The sequence below is a fragment of the Vicugna pacos genome, chromosome X, assembly GCF_048564905.1.
Source record: "Vicugna pacos chromosome X, VicPac4, whole genome shotgun sequence".
Lineage (NCBI taxonomy): Eukaryota > Metazoa > Chordata > Mammalia > Artiodactyla > Camelidae > Vicugna > Vicugna pacos.
The window spans coordinates 18343496-18364360 of record NC_133023.1 but is presented as its reverse complement, the minus strand read 5'-3'; the positions used below and the strand labels follow the sequence as shown (position 1 = coordinate 18364360).

The 20865-nt window shown below is 38.8% G+C and overlaps 1 protein-coding gene across 3 annotated transcripts in view; it reads left to right on the top strand.

Annotated features, from left to right (window-relative positions):
* Positions 1–20865, top strand: part of PCYT1B (phosphate cytidylyltransferase 1B, choline) — a 105402-nt gene that overhangs the window by 32087 nt on the left and 52450 nt on the right. For all 3 annotated transcript variants that reach the window (XM_031673312.2, XM_072956432.1, XM_031673311.2), the window contains 2 exons: positions 2026–2142; positions 20223–20374. In XM_031673312.2, coding sequence (XP_031529172.1) covers positions 2026–2142; positions 20223–20374 — 269 coding nt within the window. The remainder of the gene's footprint in view (positions 1–2025; positions 2143–20222; positions 20375–20865) is intronic.

The following is a 20865-nucleotide window of genomic DNA, read 5'->3' as shown; positions in this document are numbered from 1 at the left end:
TTCCCAGTCTGGAAATTGCTGACACACTACAATTTTTTTAAAGTGAGCTTATTGCAAAATCAACTCCACAAATACTCCTCAAAGATTTACTAAATGGCCTTTTTCTCAGTAATTATGACATCTTTCTTCACTTTTCTTTCCTCCCTGCTTCCTGAATTTATTTATCTTGATCACCTCTGAGTCAATAACAAAAACATCTGCAAAACTGGCATCTGCTTTCCCCTGGGGTTTAGATCTTCAAACAAATTTTCCTCAATTGAATTCAAATTGAATAAAAGCATTGAAACCAAGGATCCCTCATTAGACAGTTTGTTATTTCAAAGTATTTTCTGTTTACTGTGCCTTATTTAGAATACAGCATAATCCTATGAAGGCAATTCTGTTTGTTCAAAATGGTGTATAATTGGGAATAATTGCAATTCCCTATCTGACAAAGTCTCTCGAGTTTTGTTATAAGAGAAATTTAATTTATTGGAAAAATTGTACCAGCTGAATCTATTAATATAATGTTCCTTTTACTTCATATTCTAAATTAATGAGGTTCTACTACATCAAGAAATGATCACAATTTTAAATTGAAGTCTTAAAGATCTTTCACCAGATGTGTGCATTGATTACTTTTTTAAAAAATTTATAACGTCCATATAATACATGCATGTAGTTTAAAAAGTTAGTAGGACTCAGGCTTATAAAACAAACCAACCAACCAGCAGCCCCTTTCCCTGCCTGCCTCACTCGTGATTCTTGTTCCCCGGAGGCACTCAGCACTTGACAATCAACTTTCCAAAATGTTGCTGACATCTGCATCCACTGTCCTTGCCTTTCTTGTTTCCTCTGCCCTTGGGGAATTATACCTTTTTCATTCTTTCTCAGTAATTCTTGTGGTGTTTGGGAGGAAGTGGAGATAAGTGTGTGTATGTGTGTTCAGTTCATCATACTTAGCTTGTAGTTTGCCATTTTTAAAATTTTCTAGATCCTTTGTTGAGAGTCCAGAAGGGTAGAAAAGTTGGCACCCAAACCCTCTACCTCCCTATGTCTCCCTCTTATTTGAGGGGAGGGATCTCTGGGCTGGCTCAGCCAAAGTGCAGTTTTTAGCTCAGTCTCCTGGCTCCCGGGCAGCTATGCTGAAGTGTGTCCCTCTTCCTCAAGAAATGGCACTTCCCAGAGCACCATATACCACTGTGAGAGTGTCTGTGGTAGCCCCTTCCCTCTTGACCTTTCTCTCTAGGAAGGACTGTATAGGGTGGGTCTCTTGCCTCCAACCCTGAGCACCACCCCCACATGTCACTTTTGCTCCCCGACTCTCCTCCCTTTGGGGCATGAGACCCCACCCACTCACCCCATGTCTCAGGATACCAAAGAAAATAGGGAGTGACCTTTGTGCAGTGATAGGCTGGTGTATGTTTAACACCTGGTCCTCCAGAGGGAAATAAGCCCTGATTTGAGCATTTGCCAGTTTCTGTGGTGTAAATCCTCCCACCAAGGCTGATTTCAGACTGCCGCGGTGACTTGGAGTGGGAAGAGGTGCACAGCTGTGTCTCTGAGCAGTATGTGCAGACTCCCACGTGGCACGGCGTTTGGGAACCGGACCCGGGGTGAGGGGGTCTTTATTCAGGACTGCCAGATTCAAGGATGAAGCCATTTGTCCTTCTCATCGAACTTCTTAGTCACTCCTGCCTTGATATTTCTGCTGGGCTGACTCTGCCAACCCTTTGGTTGTGCCTGGTCCATCGGAATCTGCCAGCTGAGACACCCAAGACTCTTCTCTGGGTCAAGAAAACTCCTGAGTGCTCTCTGGCTGAAAGTGTGTGTTCGGGTCGATCTTAATTTTGTTGTTTTCACTCTGCTTTGGTGTCCTCGGAAGAACCTCTTGGTTAATTTCATATACTAATATGAAACTCAAGGTACGTAGACATTGTGTCTTCTCCAGGTCAACCTTCTTACAGGGCTATACTGATGGAAGAGTCAGGTAACTGGGATTCCTTCCTCTGCACTTCTGTTGATGATGTTTTCTTTCTTCCGCAGTTGACAGGCCTGTCAGAGTATACGCAGATGGAATATTTGACCTCTTCCACTCAGGTCATGCGAGGGCACTTATGCAAGCAAAGACACTGTTTCCCAACAGCTACCTGTTGGTAGGAGGTAAGAAGTGCATTTTCTCTTTGTCGAGAAAACTTTTATCACGTGCTTCCCGAAAAGGTCCTCTTTCAGAGTTCTGTCATTAAAACCTCATGCTGTTAATGCTCCCAGTTCAGCCCACATTGGGTCACTTGCTCGTGGCCTGAAATTTAAAGTGACATTTAAAAACCCATAGGGGGATTAACACAGCATTGTAAACTGACTATACTTAAGTGAAAAAAAAAAACAGGGGAAATGGCATCATGAGATGATACACCACTGATGCCCCGAGAAAGACAGACTAATACCACCAAGGGTAACTGTTCCATGTTTTCCACTAACACCGTTCGTCTTGTGTTTGAGGCATGATCCAATTTCTGTTTCTGAAATTTTCTAGGGTTCTGGGAATATTACTGATTTCAAATCTTGGAGACCTGAGGGGATCCAGGATGATTAATGGGAACCAAGATCATTGTGTATTTCCTTTGTGTGACCCACAGCACTTAGGACAATGTTGTGCTAATAGTAGTGGCTTCCAACAGTCCTCATTACTTGAATTTATGCACAGCATGTTAAAGAGATGGAGATTTATATACCTAAGTGATCTTGGTTCACAATGTAGGAACTGACTGACTTTGTAACTTGTGGCCAGAGACAGATGGTTAGACATAGACTGAACTTTTCTTCTTCCAGAAGGCCGATAGATTTAAATTTGGGTTAAAAAAAAAGTATCTGACCTGGGAGACTTGTGTCTCATCTTTGTAGCTTCTGGAAGCAGCATTTCCTTTCACCACGATCATTTTTTGGTGGTATTACATGAACTAGACACCATCAACCCTTAGACCTCTACTGTGAGGAAAAAATGTGTTGTAAAAGACTACATATCTGTTTTTTAAAGTACTGTGTTATCTTCCACAAATTTAAAACTACCTTTTGGATGTTTAAGAGGAGTCTTTTGCAGATTTTGCTGAGCATGGTGACCATGTGGTTGTTGAATGGCGTTCTTTATTATTATTCTCTTTAAAACAATTGGCAATACTATGAAATATCTTTTAATCACCCTATTCATAACATTCAGGGTGAGCCTGTATTTCATGTATCTCCACTAATTTAATTGTATCCAATTCGTAGTCTGTTAAACAGAATCTCTAACCTCCTGGGTGTAGTCAGATTTCTACAGGGACATGGTATTGGAGCTCAAATCCCATGAGTGGCCTGGCTATGGTGAATGCATTTTGGTAAAATTGGCATAAGACAAAGAACAATCTTCCTTTGATGTATATAGCCGTTGCCTTCCTCTAAAATTCAGCATTTATCACAGCTGTTCCTGAAATACTTTGCGAATATATGTAAAACAAAGTTAGGGACTAGATTCAAATAATTTTAAATAATTATGCAGAGACATTTGGAAATCTTGCAGAATGTTGGAGAATTCTCATGTGGGGTTGCCCCACACATAGCAAGATGTTTAGCATTGTTGCACCCTGCTCGCTAAATGCCAATTGCTGCCTCCAATCGTAGTGACAACTAAAGATGCTCCACAAATTTCCAAAAATGCTTCCTAGGCGATGGTGAAGCCTTTGTTGAAAACCATTGTCTTAGACTAAGGGTCTTCACACTTTGTTCCCCACAATCCATAAAAGAAATTTGAAAAACTATATACCTTCTTACAAATGTTTAAGTTGACATCTAAAATTTTCCATCCGAAATTTAAATAGTTATAAAAGTTGTGGTTTCTGGAATATTGCAGATATTAACATTTTCCAAAATTATTAAACTTTGTTTTTTTATTTTTTATTTTTTTATGAGAATAGAAAAGGAGTTTATTAGGGGTGCGCTGCCATAGACCACAGCGGGCTACACAGATGAGAGTTGCCTGTGTGAGCACCAAGGGCCGGTTGTTGGGGTGTTTTATAAGGTTGGGTCACAAGGTGCCTGATTGGCTTGTACACAAGCCTCTGGATTGGTTGTAGGTTAGGTAAGAAGTTTATGGTCCTTGAAGGGTGGTGGGGTTTCTGACTCTAATAAAGTGGGCTGAAACAAGCCAGCCTGAGCTGTTGCGAGATTAAGTGTGACCTAGGGCTATTAGTCTGTTAGGGCAAACGTGCCCAGTAAAGAACGTGCTTTATCTGTTGAGGGATCACAGACAGACATTTGAAAGCCCAGAAATGGGGGTCGATGGACTTTGAAGGACGTCAGTGGGCCCCAAGTTCCCCCCTGACAGATTGGCAGTGACAGATCTTTGGAACAGGGGTGAAGGTCTCATCTTCCGTATCTACTTCCTGCTGAACTGTGGGTGTCACACTGTCCCTGCCTGTTGTGCCAGTCTGTCCGGGGTTGTGGGGCCCCCACATCCCTGCAGCCTTAAAGGTGGGAGTGGAAGGAGACCCCAGCGGCATCCAAGGGCTGCATCACCAGGATGTTGGCTTGGTTCATGGCAGCAGTCTTGGTAGAAGGGGTGTATTGTTCCTAAGTTCACAGATCTTGGACCTCAAAGAGAGACGGTCGTTTTTGTAAGAGGATAACAACATAAAAGAAGGCGGATACCAAGATAAAGAGCTAAACCCAGGAAAAACAAATTTAAGAGTGTCTGAAAAGAAAGACCACATCCCTTCAGGGATCTAGGAAAAGGCAATGGAGAACCAGTCGGAGACCTGTTTAGTGACTACTTTTCTGTGAGCATTGACACACCTGACTCACTGGGGATATAAGTACAGCACTCAGTGTGTACAGCACTCAGTGTGTACAGCTGCGAATGGGCCCCCTCAGGTGTGACGTTAAGAGCCATGTGGTTTTGTAAGACAGCTCTCCTTAATGGCCAAAGCAGATGTTACCCTTAATGATTTTAGTGCTTTTTTAAATATGAGGAGATGCAACAATTTGGGCTCAGAAAATCTTTTCCTGAAAATATCTATCTGAAGGCCTGTTTTGCTAGTTTTCCCAGAGCACAGAGCGCCTCATTCTAGATCTCCGCCCTGAGCTCCTTTCAGGCTGCGCTGAAGGTCAACGATTTCAGTGGCTTGTGACTTACTCCTTGTAGAGGCATTTGGCAAGTGCCCCCATGATCATAAATTCAACCATGGCTTGGGAGGCATTTCCTGACCATTTCATCCAACTGTGCTAAGGGTGCTCATTCCTAGGTCAGGCCATGGTTTGTTGACAGGCCACTCAATGTGCTAGTATGGGACTAGGCCTTATAACCGGTAGCAAAAAGTCTCTGGACCACCTGTCTGACTAGCCTGTTATGGTCCAGGGAAACATTCCCTCTTGTTGCTTCTTCCCATATCTAGAGTTACACTATTATAATCACAAATCTCCTATAGAACTAGGTATCTGGTTAACTGCTTCAAGTTGCTACTTGTTGCTCTAATTGAGGTTGAGTAACTTTATAAGAAAATTCGTATCTATGGCCAGGATCAGAGCAGGTATTAATTGGCCAGGTGAGGGAATCCCACCTACTAATTATCACTAGAGGCCTGAACAAAATTATAACCTCTTTCCTCTAGAATAAATTTCCTAAAGGCATACCAATTAGGCCCTTAGAGTGGAGAAAATCGACCAAGGGAACCCCGGAGTACTGGATGTAGGTAGTTGACCCTAAACATAACAATTGAATTAACTTTAACTCTGCATAAGATCACGAAATACATTTAGATTACTGAGCTTTAGAAACACACCTAGAGTGTTTTTGTGATAATTCAATTAAACTTTGTAACAATCCCCAGGGGCAGGACAACTTTTTGTTGGCTATGTCTTGTACCCTTTCTCAAAATTTGCATTTTAAAAACATGGATCGTACGTTGAGTATGTTTAGCTTTGTAAGAAACCGCCAAACTTCCAAAGTAGCTGTACCATTTTGCATTTCCACCAGCAATGAATGAGAATTGCTTTTGCTCCAAATCTTCACTAGCATCTGGTATTCTCAGTATTTTGTATTTTGCCCATTCTAATTGGTGTATAGACTGTCTGATTTTTGTTTTATTTTACAATTCTGTGATGACATATGATGTTGAACATCTCTTTTTATATGTTTACTTAACATCTGTATATCTTCTTTGGTGAGGTGTCTGTTCAGATCTTTTGTCCATTTTTAAGTCAGGTTGTTCATTTTCTTGCAAGTTTTAAAAACATGGTGAGATAAGGGTTCCTGGAGAAGACTAGATAGAACATTTGCATCTTATTGTTGAGTTACGAGTTCTTTGTATAATTTGGATAATAGGCCTTTATCATTTGTGTCTTTTCAAATATTTTCTCCAAGTCTGTGGTTTGTCTTCACAGTCCATTGACATTGCCTTTTGCAGAGCAGAAGTTTTTAATTTTAATGAAGTCCAGTTTACCAATTGTATCTTTGGTGGATTGTACCTTTGGTGTTGTATCTAAGAAGTCACCGCCATGCCTAAGGTCATCTACGTTTTCTCATATGTTACTTTCTAGGAGTCTTATACTCTTGTGTTTTATGTTTTGATCTCTGATCCATTTTGAGCTAATTTTTGTGAAGGGTATAAGATGTGTTTAGATTCCTTTTTTTTTTTGCATGTGGATGTCCAGTTGTTATAGCACCATTTGTTGTAACAACTTTGTTTCATTGTATTGCCTTTGCCCCATAGTCAAAGATCAGTTGACTGTATTTATGTGGATCTATATCTGGGCTCTCTATTCCATTCCATTGATCTATTGGTCCATTCTTTCACCAATACTACACTTTCTTGATTACTGTAGCTTTATAGAAGTATTGAAGTTGGGTAGTGCCAGTCTTCCAACTTTGTTCTTTTCCTCCAATATTAATTTGGCTCTTCTAGGTTTTTTCCGTCTCCAAATAAACTTTACTATCACTTTATCATTAGCCACAGAATAACTTGCTGGTGTTTTGGTTGGGATTGCATTGAATCTATAGATAAGTTGGGAGGAATTAACATCTTGACAGTATTGAGTCTTCCTGTCTATGACCATGAAATATATTTCTATTTATTTTGTTCTTTGATATCGTTCATCAGGATTTTGTAGTTTTTCTCATAAAGATCTTATATGCATTTTACTAGATTTATACCTAATTATTTCATTTATTGGGGGATGCTAATGTAAATGGTAGTGTGTTTTTAATTTCAAAGTCCACTTGTTTGGTGCTGGTATATAGGAAAGTGATTGACTTTTTAATTAACCTTGTATCCTGTAACCTTATTCTAATTGCTTATTATTTCTAGGAGGTTTTTTGTTGTTGTTGATTCTTTAAAATTTTCTACAGAGATGATCATGTCACCTATAAACAAAAGCAGTTTTATTACTTTCTTCCCAATCTGTATACCTTTTATTTCCTTTTCTTATTTTACTGTGCTAGCCAGGACTTCAAGTACAGTGGTGAGGGGGGAATCCTTGTCTTATCCCTGATCTTAGTGGGAAAGCTTCAAGTTTCTCACCACTAATAATTATGTTAGCTGTAGGTGTTTTTTTTTTAACATTTTTTATTGATTTATAATCATTTTACAATGTTGTGTCAAATTCCAGTGTTCAGTACAATTTTTCAGTCATTCATGGACATACACACACTCATTGTCACATTTTTTCCTCTGAGTTATCATAACATTTTGTGTATATTTCCCTGTGCTATACAGTGTAATCTTGTTTATCTATTCTACAATTTTGAAATCCCAGTCTATCCCTTCCCACCCTCCACCCCCCTGGTAACCACAAGACTGTATTCTCTGTCTGTGAGTCTATTTCTGTCCTGTATTTATGCTTTGTTTTTGTTTGTTTGTTTGTTTTTGTTTTTGTTTTTTAGATTCCACATATGAGTGATCTCATATGGTATTTTTCTTTCTCTTTCTGGCTTACTTCACTTAGAATGACATTCTCCAGGAGCATCCATGTTGCTGCAAGTGGCATTATGTTGTCGGTTTTTATGGCTGAGTAGTATTCCATTGTATAAATATACCACCTCTTCTTTATCCAGTCATCTGTCGATGGGCATTTAGGCTGTCTCCATGTCTTGGCTATTGTCAATAGTGCTGCTATGAACACTGGGGTGCAGGTGTCATCCTGAAGTAGGGTTCCTTCTGGATAGATGCCCAGGAGTGGGATTCTTGGGTCATATGGTAAGTCTTTTGAGGAATCTCCATACTGTTTTCCACAGTGGGTGCGCCAACCTGCATTCCCACCAGCAGTGTAGGAGGGTTCCCTTTTCTCCACAGCCTCTCCAGCATTTATTGTTTGTGGACTTTTGAATGATGGCCATTCTGACTGGTGTGAGGTGATACCTCATTGTAGTTTTGATTTGCTTCTCTGATAATTAGTGAGACTGAGCATTTTTTCATGTGCCTATTGATCATTTGTATTTCTTCCTTGGAGAATTGCTTGTTTAGATCTTCTGCCCATTTTTGGATTGGGTTTTTTTTTCTTATTAAGTTGTATGAGCTGCTTGTATATTCTGGAGATGAAGCCTTTGTCAGTTTCATTTGCAAAAATTTTCTCCCATTCCGTAGGTTGTCTTTTTGTTTTACTTATGGTTTCCTTTGCTGTGCAGAAGCTTGTAAGTTTCATTAGGTCCCATTTGTTTGTTCTTGCTTTTATTTCTTTTGCTTGAGTCGACTGTTCTAGGAGAACATTTTTGAGATGTATGTCAGATACTGTTTTGCCTCTATTTTCTTCTAGAAGGTTTATTGTATCTTGTCTTATGCTTAAGTCTTTGATCCATTTTGAGTTTATTTTTGTGTATGGTGTATGGGAGTGTTAAAGCTACATTGCTTTACATGCTGCTGTCCAGTTTTCCCAACACCATTTGCTGAAGAGACTGTCTTTATTCCATTGTATATTCTTGCCTCTTTTGTCGAAGATTAGTTGACCAGAAGTTTGTGGGTTCATTTCTGGGCTCTATTCTGTTCCATTGGTCCTTATGTCTGTTTTTGTACCAATACCATACTGTCTTGATGACTGTAGCTCTATAGTATAGTCTGAAGTCTGGAAGAGTTACTCCTCCAGCCTCTTTCTTTTTCTTCAGTAATGCTTTGGCAATTCTAGGTCTTTTGTGATTCCATATAAATTTGATTATGATTTGTTCTAGTTCTGTGAAATATGTCCTGGGTAATTTGATAGGAATTGCATTAAATCTGTAGATTGTCTTGGGCAGTATGACCATTTTAACAATATTGATTCTTCCAATCCAGGAGCGTGGTATATCTTTCCATTTTTTTAAGTCTTCTTTAATTTCCTTAATCAGTGTTTTACAGTTTTCCATGTATAAGTCTTTCACCTCCTTGGTTAGATTTATTCCTAAGTATTTTGTTACTTTGGGTGCTATTTTAAAGGGGATTGTTTCTCTACTTTCTTTTTCTGTTGATTCATCATTAGTGTAAAGAAATGCAACTAATTTTTGAACGTTAATCTTGTAACCTGCTACCTTGCTGAATTCTTCAATTATTTCTAATAGTTTTTGTGTGGACCTTTTAGGGTTTTCTATATATAGTATCATGTCATCTGCATATAGTGACACTTTTACCTCTTCTTTTCCAATTTGGATCCCTTTTATTTCTCTCTCTCGCCTGATTGCTGTGGCTAGGACTTCCAGGACTATGTTGAATAGGAGTTGGTAACAGTGGGCAGCCTTGTCTTGTCCCAGATTTTAGTGGGAAGCTTTTGAGTTTTTCACCATTGAGTACTATGCTGGCTGTAGGTTTGCCTTATATAGCTTTTATTATGTTGGGATATGTTCCCTCTATATCCACTTTGGTGAGAGTTTTTATCATAAATGGGTGTTGAATTTTATCAAATGCTTTTTCTGCATCGATTGAGATGATCATGTGGTTTTTGTCCTTTCTCTTGTTGATGAGATGTATTACATTGATTGATTTGCATATGTTGAACCACCCTTGTGTCCCTGGGATGAACCCCACTTGATCACAGTGTATAATCTTTTTTATGTGCTGTTGGATTCCATTTGTTCATATTTTGGTAAGGATTTTTGCATGTATATTCATCAGAGATACTGGTCTGTAATTCTCTTTTTTGGTGGTCTTTGCCTGGTTTTGGTATCAGGGTGATGGTGGCTTCATAGAATGAGTTTGGGAGTATTCCCTCCTTTTCAATCTTCTGGAAGAGTTTGAGAAGGACTGGTACGAGTTCTTTGTATGTTTGGTAGAATTCCCTGGACTTTTATTTGTAGGGAGGTTTTTTATTGCTATTTTGATTTCATTTCTAGTGATCAGTTTGTTCAAGTGGTCAGTTTCTTCTTGATTCAGTCTTGGTGGACTGTATATTTCCAGAAACTTGTCCATCTCTAGGTTATCCATTTTGGTCCCATATAGTTTTTCATAATATTCTCGTATGATGTTCTGTATTTCTATGTTATTTGTTGTATATTCTCTATTTTCCTTTCTTATTTTGCTTACTTGTGCTCTCTTTTTTCTTCTTTGTGAGTTTGGCCAGAGGTTTGTCGATTTTATTTACTCTTTCAAAAAACCTAGCTGTAGGTTTTTTAATAGACACTCTTTACCAAGTCAAGGAAGTTCCTCTCTATTCCTAATTTGCTGAGAGTTTTTTATCATAAATGGGTATTGGATTTTATCAAATGCTTCTTCTACATCTATTGATATGGTCATGTGATTTTTCTTCTTTTGCCTGTTGATGTGCTAGATTACATTAATTAATACTTTATTTTTTATTTTTTGGATTTTTAAAAATTGAAGTATAGTTAGTGTACAGTATTATATAAGTTACAGGTGTACAGCATAGTGATTCACAGTTTTTAAAGGTTATACTGTTTATAGTTATTATAAAATACTGGCTATATTCCTTGTGTCAAACAATATATCCTCATAGCATATTTATTTTATACATAATAGTTTGTATCTCTTAATCCCCTACCTCTGTCTTGCCCCTCCCAGCTTCCCTCTCTAAACTTGTAATGACTAGTTTATTTTCTATATCTGTGTGTCTGTTTACCTGGGATAAATCACACTTGGTCACAGTGAAAACATTTTTTATACATTGTTGGATTTGAGTTTTTAATATTTTGTGTAAGAGTTTTATATCTAGGTTCATGAGAGATACTGGTCTGTAGTTTTCCTTTATTGTAAGGTGTTAATTTGGTTTTGGTGTTAGGGTAATAGAATGAGTTAGGAGGCATTCCCTTTACTTTCATATTCTGATAGAGATTGTAGAGAATTGGTGTAATTTCTTCCTTAAAAGGTTGGTGAACTTCACCAGTGATCCCATTTGGGTCTGGTGCTTTCTCTTTTATTGATTGAATTTCTTTAATAGATAAAGGTCTGTTCATATTGTCTATTTCTCCTAGTGTTAATTTTGGCAGCTTGTGTCTTTCAAGGAATTGGTTAGTTTCATCTATGTTACCGCATTTGTGGCCATAGAGTTGCTCATTTTCCTTTATTATCCTTTTAATGTCCTTGAGATCTGTAGTAATATCCTTTTTCATTTCTGATATTAGTCATTTGTATCTTTTCTCTTTTTGCTTTGTTAGCTTGACTTACCAAGTTTATTGATCTTTTAAAAAAACCGGCTTTTGTTTTTACTGATTTTCTCTATTCATTCCTGTTTTCAGTTTCATGGTTTTCTGCTCTGATTTTTATGATTTATTTTCTTTTGCTTACTTTGAGTTGAATTTGCTCTTCTTTTTCTAGTTTACTAAGATGGAAGCTTAGATTATTGATTTTAGATATTTATTCTTTTCTAATATATGCATTCAATGCTATACATCCCCCTCTGAACACTATTTTCACTGTATCCCACAAATTTTGATGAGTTCTGTTTTCATTTTCATTTAGTTCAAAATAGTGAAAAATATTTCTTGATTTATTCTTTGACCCATGTGTTATTTAGAAGTGTATTGTTTAATCTCCAATTATTTGGGGATTATCCAGCTATTTTTCTATTGTCAATTCCTAGTTTAATTCCATTGTGATCTGAGAGCAGACATTGTAAGATTTCTGTTCTTTTAAATTTGTTAAGGTATGTTTAATGGCCCAGATTGTGGTCTACCTTGGTAAATGCTCCATGTGAGCTTAAGAAGGAGTGTATTCTGCTGTGGTTGGATGAGTCATCTGTAGATGTTAATTACATTCAGTTGATTTATGGTGCTGTTGAGTGCACACACCACACAGACACATACACATAATAGAATACATTGTTGCTATTATTATTTTGAATATACTGTTATCTGTTAGGTCAATTAAGAGTAAGAGAAATAAAAGTTTTTGTTTTATCTTCGCTTGTTCTCTAATGCTCTTCCTTTTTAAAATGTAGATCTGAATTTCTGACCTATATCATTTTCATTCTTTCTGAAGAACTTTTTAAAACATTTCTTGCAAGGCAGGTCTACTGGAAACAATTCCCTCAATTTTTGTTTGTCTGATGAAGTCTTTATTTCTCCTTCCCTTTTAAATGATAATTTTGTATGGTACAGAATAGGAAGTTGGTGGGTTTTTTCTCTCAACACTGTAAATATTTTACTCCATTCACTTCTTGCTTGCATTGTTTCCTGTAGTGAAGTCCACTGTAATTTTTTTTAAATTATGAGTTGGTTTATTGACTATTGGTATTGAGATTAATGTGTTCTTGACACTTTCTTTTCTCTGCATTCTTTTTTTATTGAAGGATAATCAGTTCACAAATGTTGTGTCAATTTCTGGTGTACAGTGTAATGTTTCAGTCATACATATACATACATATATTTGTATTCATATTCTTTTTCATTATAGGCTACTACCAGATATTGAATATAGTTCCCTGTGATATACAATAGAAACTTACCATTTATCTATTTTATATATAGTAGTTAGTATCTGCAAACAATGTAATTTTTACTCTCGCTCCTCTATAGGTAAAGTGATTTTTTGTTTGTTTGTTTTTTTTAACCTCTGGCTTCTTTTGAGATTTTTTTCCTTTGGCATTTATCTTTCTTGGTGTTCTCTAACATTTAAATGAGAAGAGTGAGATGAATTTGTAGATGATTATTTTTGTAGATGAATATGTTACTGCTAGAATGAGATAGGGTTTAACATTGATTTTATTCCTAGTTTTCTTTGTTACAGGTGTAAGTGCTGAAATATTTTGTTCACACAAATATTTAGATGGAAATGGAAGAAGTTTGTTATACTGATGCCACTCAATCTTTGAACTCCTGAGTTATTTACCAAATATCACAAAAATAACTTCTTATTGTCATCAAAATAATTGTAATGGTCTATCAAGTGATAATTTATTAAGATCCTCTTTCAAATTTGTTATTAGCAATAGATTAGAAATTATCTGACTTGCAAAAAGATGTTTCCAAGCTATTAGAATAATTTGCTTTCTCCCTTTCTAGGAAGTATAACACAAAGGCTTTACCAAGACTTTTTAATGATTCTTAATTATAACCCTTACTCTTTTACTTGAAAGCAATCTTTTCAACCAGATACACTTACAAAGGGTTGGGGAAATAGAAATATTGATAACTGCATCGCACCATAGCCAATCCAGTACTTTTTGATAAAATGCATTTGTCATTTTGCTTAAAACTTAAAAAAAAAAACCCTTGGGGCTGCAGTCTTAGCTCACTGAATTTGCAGAAAACAGCATCTAACCTAGAAAGTTGCCTTTGTCAAGCCTACTAAAAACCTACGAACTACAGAAAAGCCTTTTGAATTCAAGTGTATTAATATATTTCAAGAAGCTTTATTAAAAACCACTGAGAAATAAATTACAGAATCCATAGTATAAAAAAGAATCAGTCAAGGGAGGGGAGGGTACAGTTCAGTGGCAGACCACAGCTTAGCATGCATGAGGTCCTGGGTTCAATCCTCAGTACCATCATTAAAAATAAACAAACAAACCTAATTACCTCTACCTCCCAAAAAACAAACAAACAAAAGCCCCCCAAATAAAAAAGTATTTAAAAATATTAAATAATAAGTCAAGACTTAAATGATGTAGATCTAATATAACAAGTTACAATCAGGACAAAAAGTTACAAAAATAAAACAATGTCCTTAATTTATAGTAATGCAATATAATTTATTAAAAAATTATATGATATTTACAATAAGAGTAGTGTGATTTTTTTAAAAGGCATTCTTTCTCGAAATATTGGTATATATGTGTATTAAACTCTGGTGTTTGGCTTTTGGGAATAATTAATTAAAATCAAATATAAACATTAGAAATAACTTAATTATCTTTATTAGATAATCTGGTTATACTTTTCCTATGAATTTAAGGATAGAAAAAGGTATATACTACCAAAAAGTAATTTGGCATAGATATTTATTTTTTGTTATGAGATGGAAAATAATAAACATTTAAAGATGAAATGGAATAAAGATGATCTGTAAGTGAAATAAATGTGAGTTGATACAGTAGATACATAATTTCCTTTTAAAATAATAGATATGAAATCTGGAAAAAATTATATAAATGTTTATCCATGTGTTTATTCCAATGTATTTTGAAACATGATAATTCCAGAAAAATATTGCAGTTATATTTCTACGAAGCAGTGGCACCAGCCTATGCAGCTTCGACTTATTGAAGTGATTTTGAAGTGAGCAGCAGGAAAAATGCTTACTCCTTAACTGCAAGAGAAAAGGCATTTTTAGGATTCAATATAAGTATTGAGAATAGCTGGGAAAATGCTTACCCTTCACTACACGAAAAAGCAATTTTTATCATTCAGTATTTCTTTCCAATGCTCCTTTTGCTTTGAATTCCTGGGCCTCATCTGTCAAGATTCTTGTGTCCTTTGATAGTAGTTGGGAGAAGGAAGAGGTAAAGTTGTTAGATAAAAATGTGCATTTCCCCCACTCTACCATATTTAGTTTCTTATGTCTAGCTTCACCTGTAACAGAAAAGTGTGCAAGAAAGAAAAAGACAGGAAGCCTTCATTGGTTTATGGTGCTTTGAATAGTCATTAAATGAGAGTCCTGTTTGGTTTGGTCTCAAGATTTAATTCCTTGTCCCTAGCAATGCAGTGTAGTCAGGTTTGGATGATGCCTTTCTTTTGTGAAGTGGAGGACGGTTGGTTTTGGACACAGAGGCTTTCTTGGATCAATTAATTTTAGAAAAGTGTACCCTTGGAAGTTGAGGATATGGAAATTGATTCCTTTAAAATTACCAGTGCTTGGAAACACTACCTCTTTGTGTATCTCCAGGGGTAGTGTACCCGAGTTTGAAGACCATTGCCTTAGACTATCTTTCTTAGGTTTCACAAAAGAACTTACTGGCAGACAAATTCCGTAGTGAGGAAAGGAAGGGAGCCCTTTAAACTAGGTATTCTGTGTTGTTGGTTGAAAGGCTGGCTCTCATTATTATGTGTGTAGTGGGCAAATAAAATGCTTAGAGAGTTGAAAGAACCTGCTGCGCTGACTGTGGACCCCCTTACACCTGCAGGTGGGTTTGTTGTAGGAGTTTCTTTGGGTGGAGCAAGGGCTTTGCTCATGAAACCACCGTGGTCGGGGCAAGTGCACGGACAGGTATGGTTGAAATACTTGGTATTTGGCAGAAACAACTGATTCAAAGACCAGAAGCTGTGACAACTGGAGGTGCTACAGTCTACTTCCCAACCTTAGGCAGTAACAGATACCAAAACTGCCATAATGACATTGTGCATTATGATTATAACACTTGCATTTTTAATTTTAAAGGATGTAGTCAGTAATAACTTAAAAATTTTTTATGCAAGCTTAACCTGTGGGCATTATTTTAGTGAATTGAAACTCTTCAGTTGTAAAGCCCTTTTCCCCCTCTAATTTAAAAGCTCATGTCATTTAAAAACAGACAAGAAATTACAATGTATATCAGGGTTTTCCCCCAGAAATTTAAGGATACGAGTCACCACATACTCATTTCTGCCTCACAAGAGGGGAGGAAAAAAATAACAATAGAAATGGTATTCCTACTAGAGCAGGCATATATATGTTACTCTGTATATGTGGGTTTATCCTCTATTGTATTTTAGTTGAAATTAAATATTCCTCTTAGACTCCATTTTGCCTGACTGGTGGGAAGTTCAGTCTCGGTCCTTTTTGGGGTTTCTTCACCTCCCTAGAGTCAAACAAGATTCCAAAATGTTGACAGAAACAGAAGAGGGGCTTGCAGTCTGCCGCCCAGCATCGTTTTTGCACTTCCCTCCTCATCTGAGCCCACAAAATCACTAGGAAGGAGTGAACCCAATGTGCCTGTACAAGGGTGAGGCACCTGCGCTCTGTGCCCAGGTGAACCTCAGTGTCCTCAACCCTCCTGAGGCCCTGCTGCTCATGGGATCTGCAGACCTCTGACCTCTTCGTCCTTTGGAGGAATCTTCTGTCTTTATAGAATTCTCCCAAGGAGCTCTAGCTTGGGGAAAACAGCAGCCAGAAAGACAGACAGGCTGCTTCCAGCAGCTTGCACCTCACAGCTTCTGCGAGGGAGTTCGTACCGAGAAGCTGGCCACCTGCTTGGAGTGGGGGCAGGGAAAAGACAGAGCCCAAAACACAAATGAATAAATATCTCCACAAATGGTTCTGTATTACTAGGTCTATTAATAAATGGCAAACGTGACTGAGCATGACTCTCTGCTCACACAGATGCTCAAATTTCATTTTTAAAATAATATTTTTTAATCTCTCTTTCTGGGGGGAATTATTTTTTAGTGGAGGTGCTGGGGATTGCATTCAGGACCTTGTGAGCTACAGCCTCCTCCTAGATGATCTAATTCAATTCTCCAAACTTTGTCGTGTTTTAAAGACAGATATCTGAGGCTTAGCTTCAGTAACTTTCCCAGTAATAAGTAGCAGAGCAGGGAGATGAACCCAGGTCTGTAGGGCTCCAAAATCATCCCCTATGTTATGTTTTCTCTCCTGCGAGGTATTAGTAATATTTCATTTTGAGCACACGGAGCTGCCCACATAGGTTAGCCACAGTGTGGGCTCCCAGACAGCTCAGTGAATTCATCCACGGAATGCCACTGCGCAGAGTTCTCCATCTGGTTGTCGGGGTGCAGTTGCCAAGACTCAAGAACAACAGTGCTGCTTTGGGCGTAATTAATGTTTAGACAATAACTGGCCAGCGTGTTCAGCTGCTTCTTGAGGTCACTCCTGGGATAGGAAAATAGGACCCTGTATTGGCATAAACAGGATGTTTGTTTTCTCTGTGCTCTGTCAGGAGGCCATTATCTCAGTCATCTTGAAGTTATACCAAATTGCTCAGGTGCAGGTTCAAAAGATGGAGTGGGGAGGATATGGCTCGGCCTGGTTTTCTGTTGTTTAAAATAGAAAGTTGATGGATATGAAGTCCATTTTTGCTTAATACAATTCTGGGGGTAGTATTTTAATAAAGTTCTTTAGCCTTTCAAAAATGTAAAGTCTTTTAAGAACACTTAAAAAGCCGTAGATCAATTTTTAAATGGTATAGCTTGGCCCATAAATAATTCCCGTGTATGGAGTCAAAAGCTAATGCAGCCAGTGGATCAATACATCACACAGTCATTATGGCCCTACTACCCACCATCCCCTAAGCTGGGCACGATGGGTGATTGAAACACAGGTGGGGCTCTTTACTCAAAATGTTCATAATATGCTTCAGGGGCTTTCAAATATTGCATGCCTCAGGATCCTCCCTGAAGCTTTTCGAAAATAGAGCTGCCTGGGACCCACTCCAGACCCACAGTCTTAGTCCATTCGGGCTGCTGTAACAAGATACCACAGTCTGGGTAGCTTACAAACAGCAGAAGTTGATTTCTCTCCACTCTGTCTCCTTCTGGTGAGGGCCCTCTTCCTGACTCATAGCTGGCACCTTCTCACTGTTTTCTTACATGATGAAAGGAGCTAGGAGCTCTCTGGAGCCTCCCTTATAAGGGCACTAATCCCACTCATGAGGGCTCCACCCTCATGACCTGAGCACCTCACAAAGGCCCACCTCCTAATATCATTATCTTTGGGAGTTAAGATTTCAACATACGAATTTCGGGGGGACACATTCAGACTGTAGCACTGGCTGGAGCAAAATCTTGAGGAGAGGGACCTGGACGTGTTTAACAAGCTCCTTAGTTGATTCTGATACTTACCAAGGTTTTTGAGCCGGCAGTGTGATTGATGGTGTTTTGGTAACGTAAACCACTACAATGTTTTCTGTGTCACACTGTATTCTATATATGTCTATACAACATCACAGGAAGTATGTACAGGAGATATGCAGGCATGCACGTGGGTATTGAGAGGCACACTAGTCTCTTCTTTGCATGTATGTGGTTGAAATGTACCTGCAGGTAAATAAACATCTATTATTTTAAATCATAGTAAACCTTTATTGGGCAGCTATATGTATCAGGCACTGTAAATTCACTCAACAAATACTTAAGAGCCTACTATGGACCATCAGAAAATGAAACAGACAAACATCCCTGTCCTCAGGGAGCTAATATTTTAATAGAGAAATATCAACTATAAATAAATAAGACAAATGACAGTGAGTGCCATAGCAAGAAGTCAAGTGGGGAGGTGGGGAGGTGATGGGGCCTGCCAGGAGTGGGGGCAGATTCCAGTTTAGAAGAGGGAGGTCGGGGAAGACTTGAGAAGGGGAGAGGGAGTGAGCCCTATGGATACTTGGAGCACAAGTGGTCCAGGTTTGGGGAACAGGCAGTATGAAGTCCTGACCTGAGGAGGAGTATTCCTGGAGGCTTCAGGAAACAGCAAAGAGGCCAAGGGCCGGGACACAATGGGAGATGCAGTCAGAGGCAAGGAATGGGTGGAGGGAGATGTGGGTCTTATAGGGGCCTGTAGGCTGCTGGAGGAGTTTGGCTTTTACTCTGAGGGAGGTGGGAAGGGTTCAGATCCTGGGAATGATATAATCTGACAGGTTTTAATGGGATCATTCTGGCCGATGAGAACAGGCTGCTGGGGACTGGGTGAGGCTGGAATCTGGAGACTAGTGAGGAAGCCACTGCAGTAATCTAAGGTAGACGGTGAATGGGCCGGGAAGGGAGTGTTGAGGCGGTGAGAAGAACGTGGCTTCTGGTGTGCTGGGAAGGAACCAGCAGTTTAGCGATGGTGTGGATGCAGAGTGTGAGAGCTGCAGGAGGAGGGTTTGCAAGGATGCTGTGTGTGGCCGTTGCCTGGACTTACTCTGTGGCCAGTTTTGGATCTAGATGTGGCTCATGATTTGGCTCCAAGAAAATGACTCTAGTTTGGTTTTTAAAACGTATCTTGTACGCTTAAAATTTGTAAGTTTATTGTATGTACATAATACCTTAAAGAAAAAAACCTCATCTTCAGGAGCAGCCAGGGTAGTCTGACTGGCCGCAGTGAACAGGTAAACTTGGGAAGCGGGGACTGTAGCCACAGTGACATCTCTTGACATGTAGAAAATCTGCTTTTGCCAACAAAAATATATTCTGAGTATGATATTGAAGAATATTTATTGCTCACTTTACTTCAAAGCGCTTCTATGTAAATCCTCAAATATTTTCTAAGGCCAATAGTGGAGAATATTATCTCATTTGCAGATTGAGCAGCTTGAGACCTAGAAAGGACAGGATGTGAGAAGGATGAATTCCACTAGACCAGATCTTCTATTCTGTGACTTTCTCCCCTTGATTGTGTGGTGCGATGTCTAGTGACGACCTCAATCCGGGACCAGAAGTGTGTGTGTGTGTGTGTGCGTGTGTGCGCGCACACATGCGCACGTGCATGCATGTGAATCACACTTGATATACTAAGTACAATGATCTTGTAAAGGAATTGGAATCAATCAAACCCTCTACCATTTCAGGCCTCTCGGTCTCTCTCCTTGCTCTCCCTTTTCTGTCTGTTCATTTTATTTCTGAAGAGTAATTTTCACCGAAGGGTAGGGTAGGGAAATAAAAAGATGTGCAAGTCACATGAAGTAATGTGGAGAATAATTTTAATAAAAGCCGTAGTGGAGAATGCAGTTGTAATTAGCACGAAAATGAAATTCTCAATTGCCAGTAGATTTCAGCTTGCTTCGCTTTCCTGATCCTTTGTTCCCTTAAAAAACTGAGTTTGATTATGCCTCGCATCTAGCAAGGCTGAGCTCTTTGTCTTGCTGAAGAAGCTGTGTCTGTACTGGGATGGCTGTGAGCAGGGTCTGGGCCAGCTAACAGCCTTTAATGCATTTGCTTGCTTCAGTTTGCAGTGACGACCTCACCCACAAATTCAAAGGTTTCACCGTGATGAACGAAGCAGAGAGATACGAAGCTCTGAGACACTGTCGCTATGTGGATGAAGTCATCAGAGATGCTCCGTGGACACTCACGCCAGAGTTTCTGGAAAAACACAAGGTACTCATTCTTCCACATTCTCTAAGTAGCAGAATTAGGGAGTCGTCTGTTTCTACAGCTTATACCCAGAAAGTCCAAAGACATCCAGTTTCTGAAAGAGGTAACTTCAGGCACCGACGTGTGGTGTCATGTGAGGCAGCATCTCTCTTGTGCCCCCGCCTGGGGACTGATAGCCTCCCACTTCCCCGCTGTGGGCTCTGGAGCTCGGCCACTCAGGTCCATGTGCAGCTTCTATCCCTTCTTAACTGGGGGACCTTGAGCAAGATACTGATCTCACTCACCTAAACTGTAAAATGGGTGATGTTGCAGCTTTTCTCACTGGGCTGTGTTGAGGATCTAATGAGATCATGTAGTAAAACCCTTGGAACATTGGCTGGCCTATAGCAAGAGCTCCAAAAATGTCATCATCATCATCATCACCATCGTTATGATTGAGGCTTACAGTTTCTCGGGCATCATTTTTCATGGAACAAGTGACCACACATCTTACC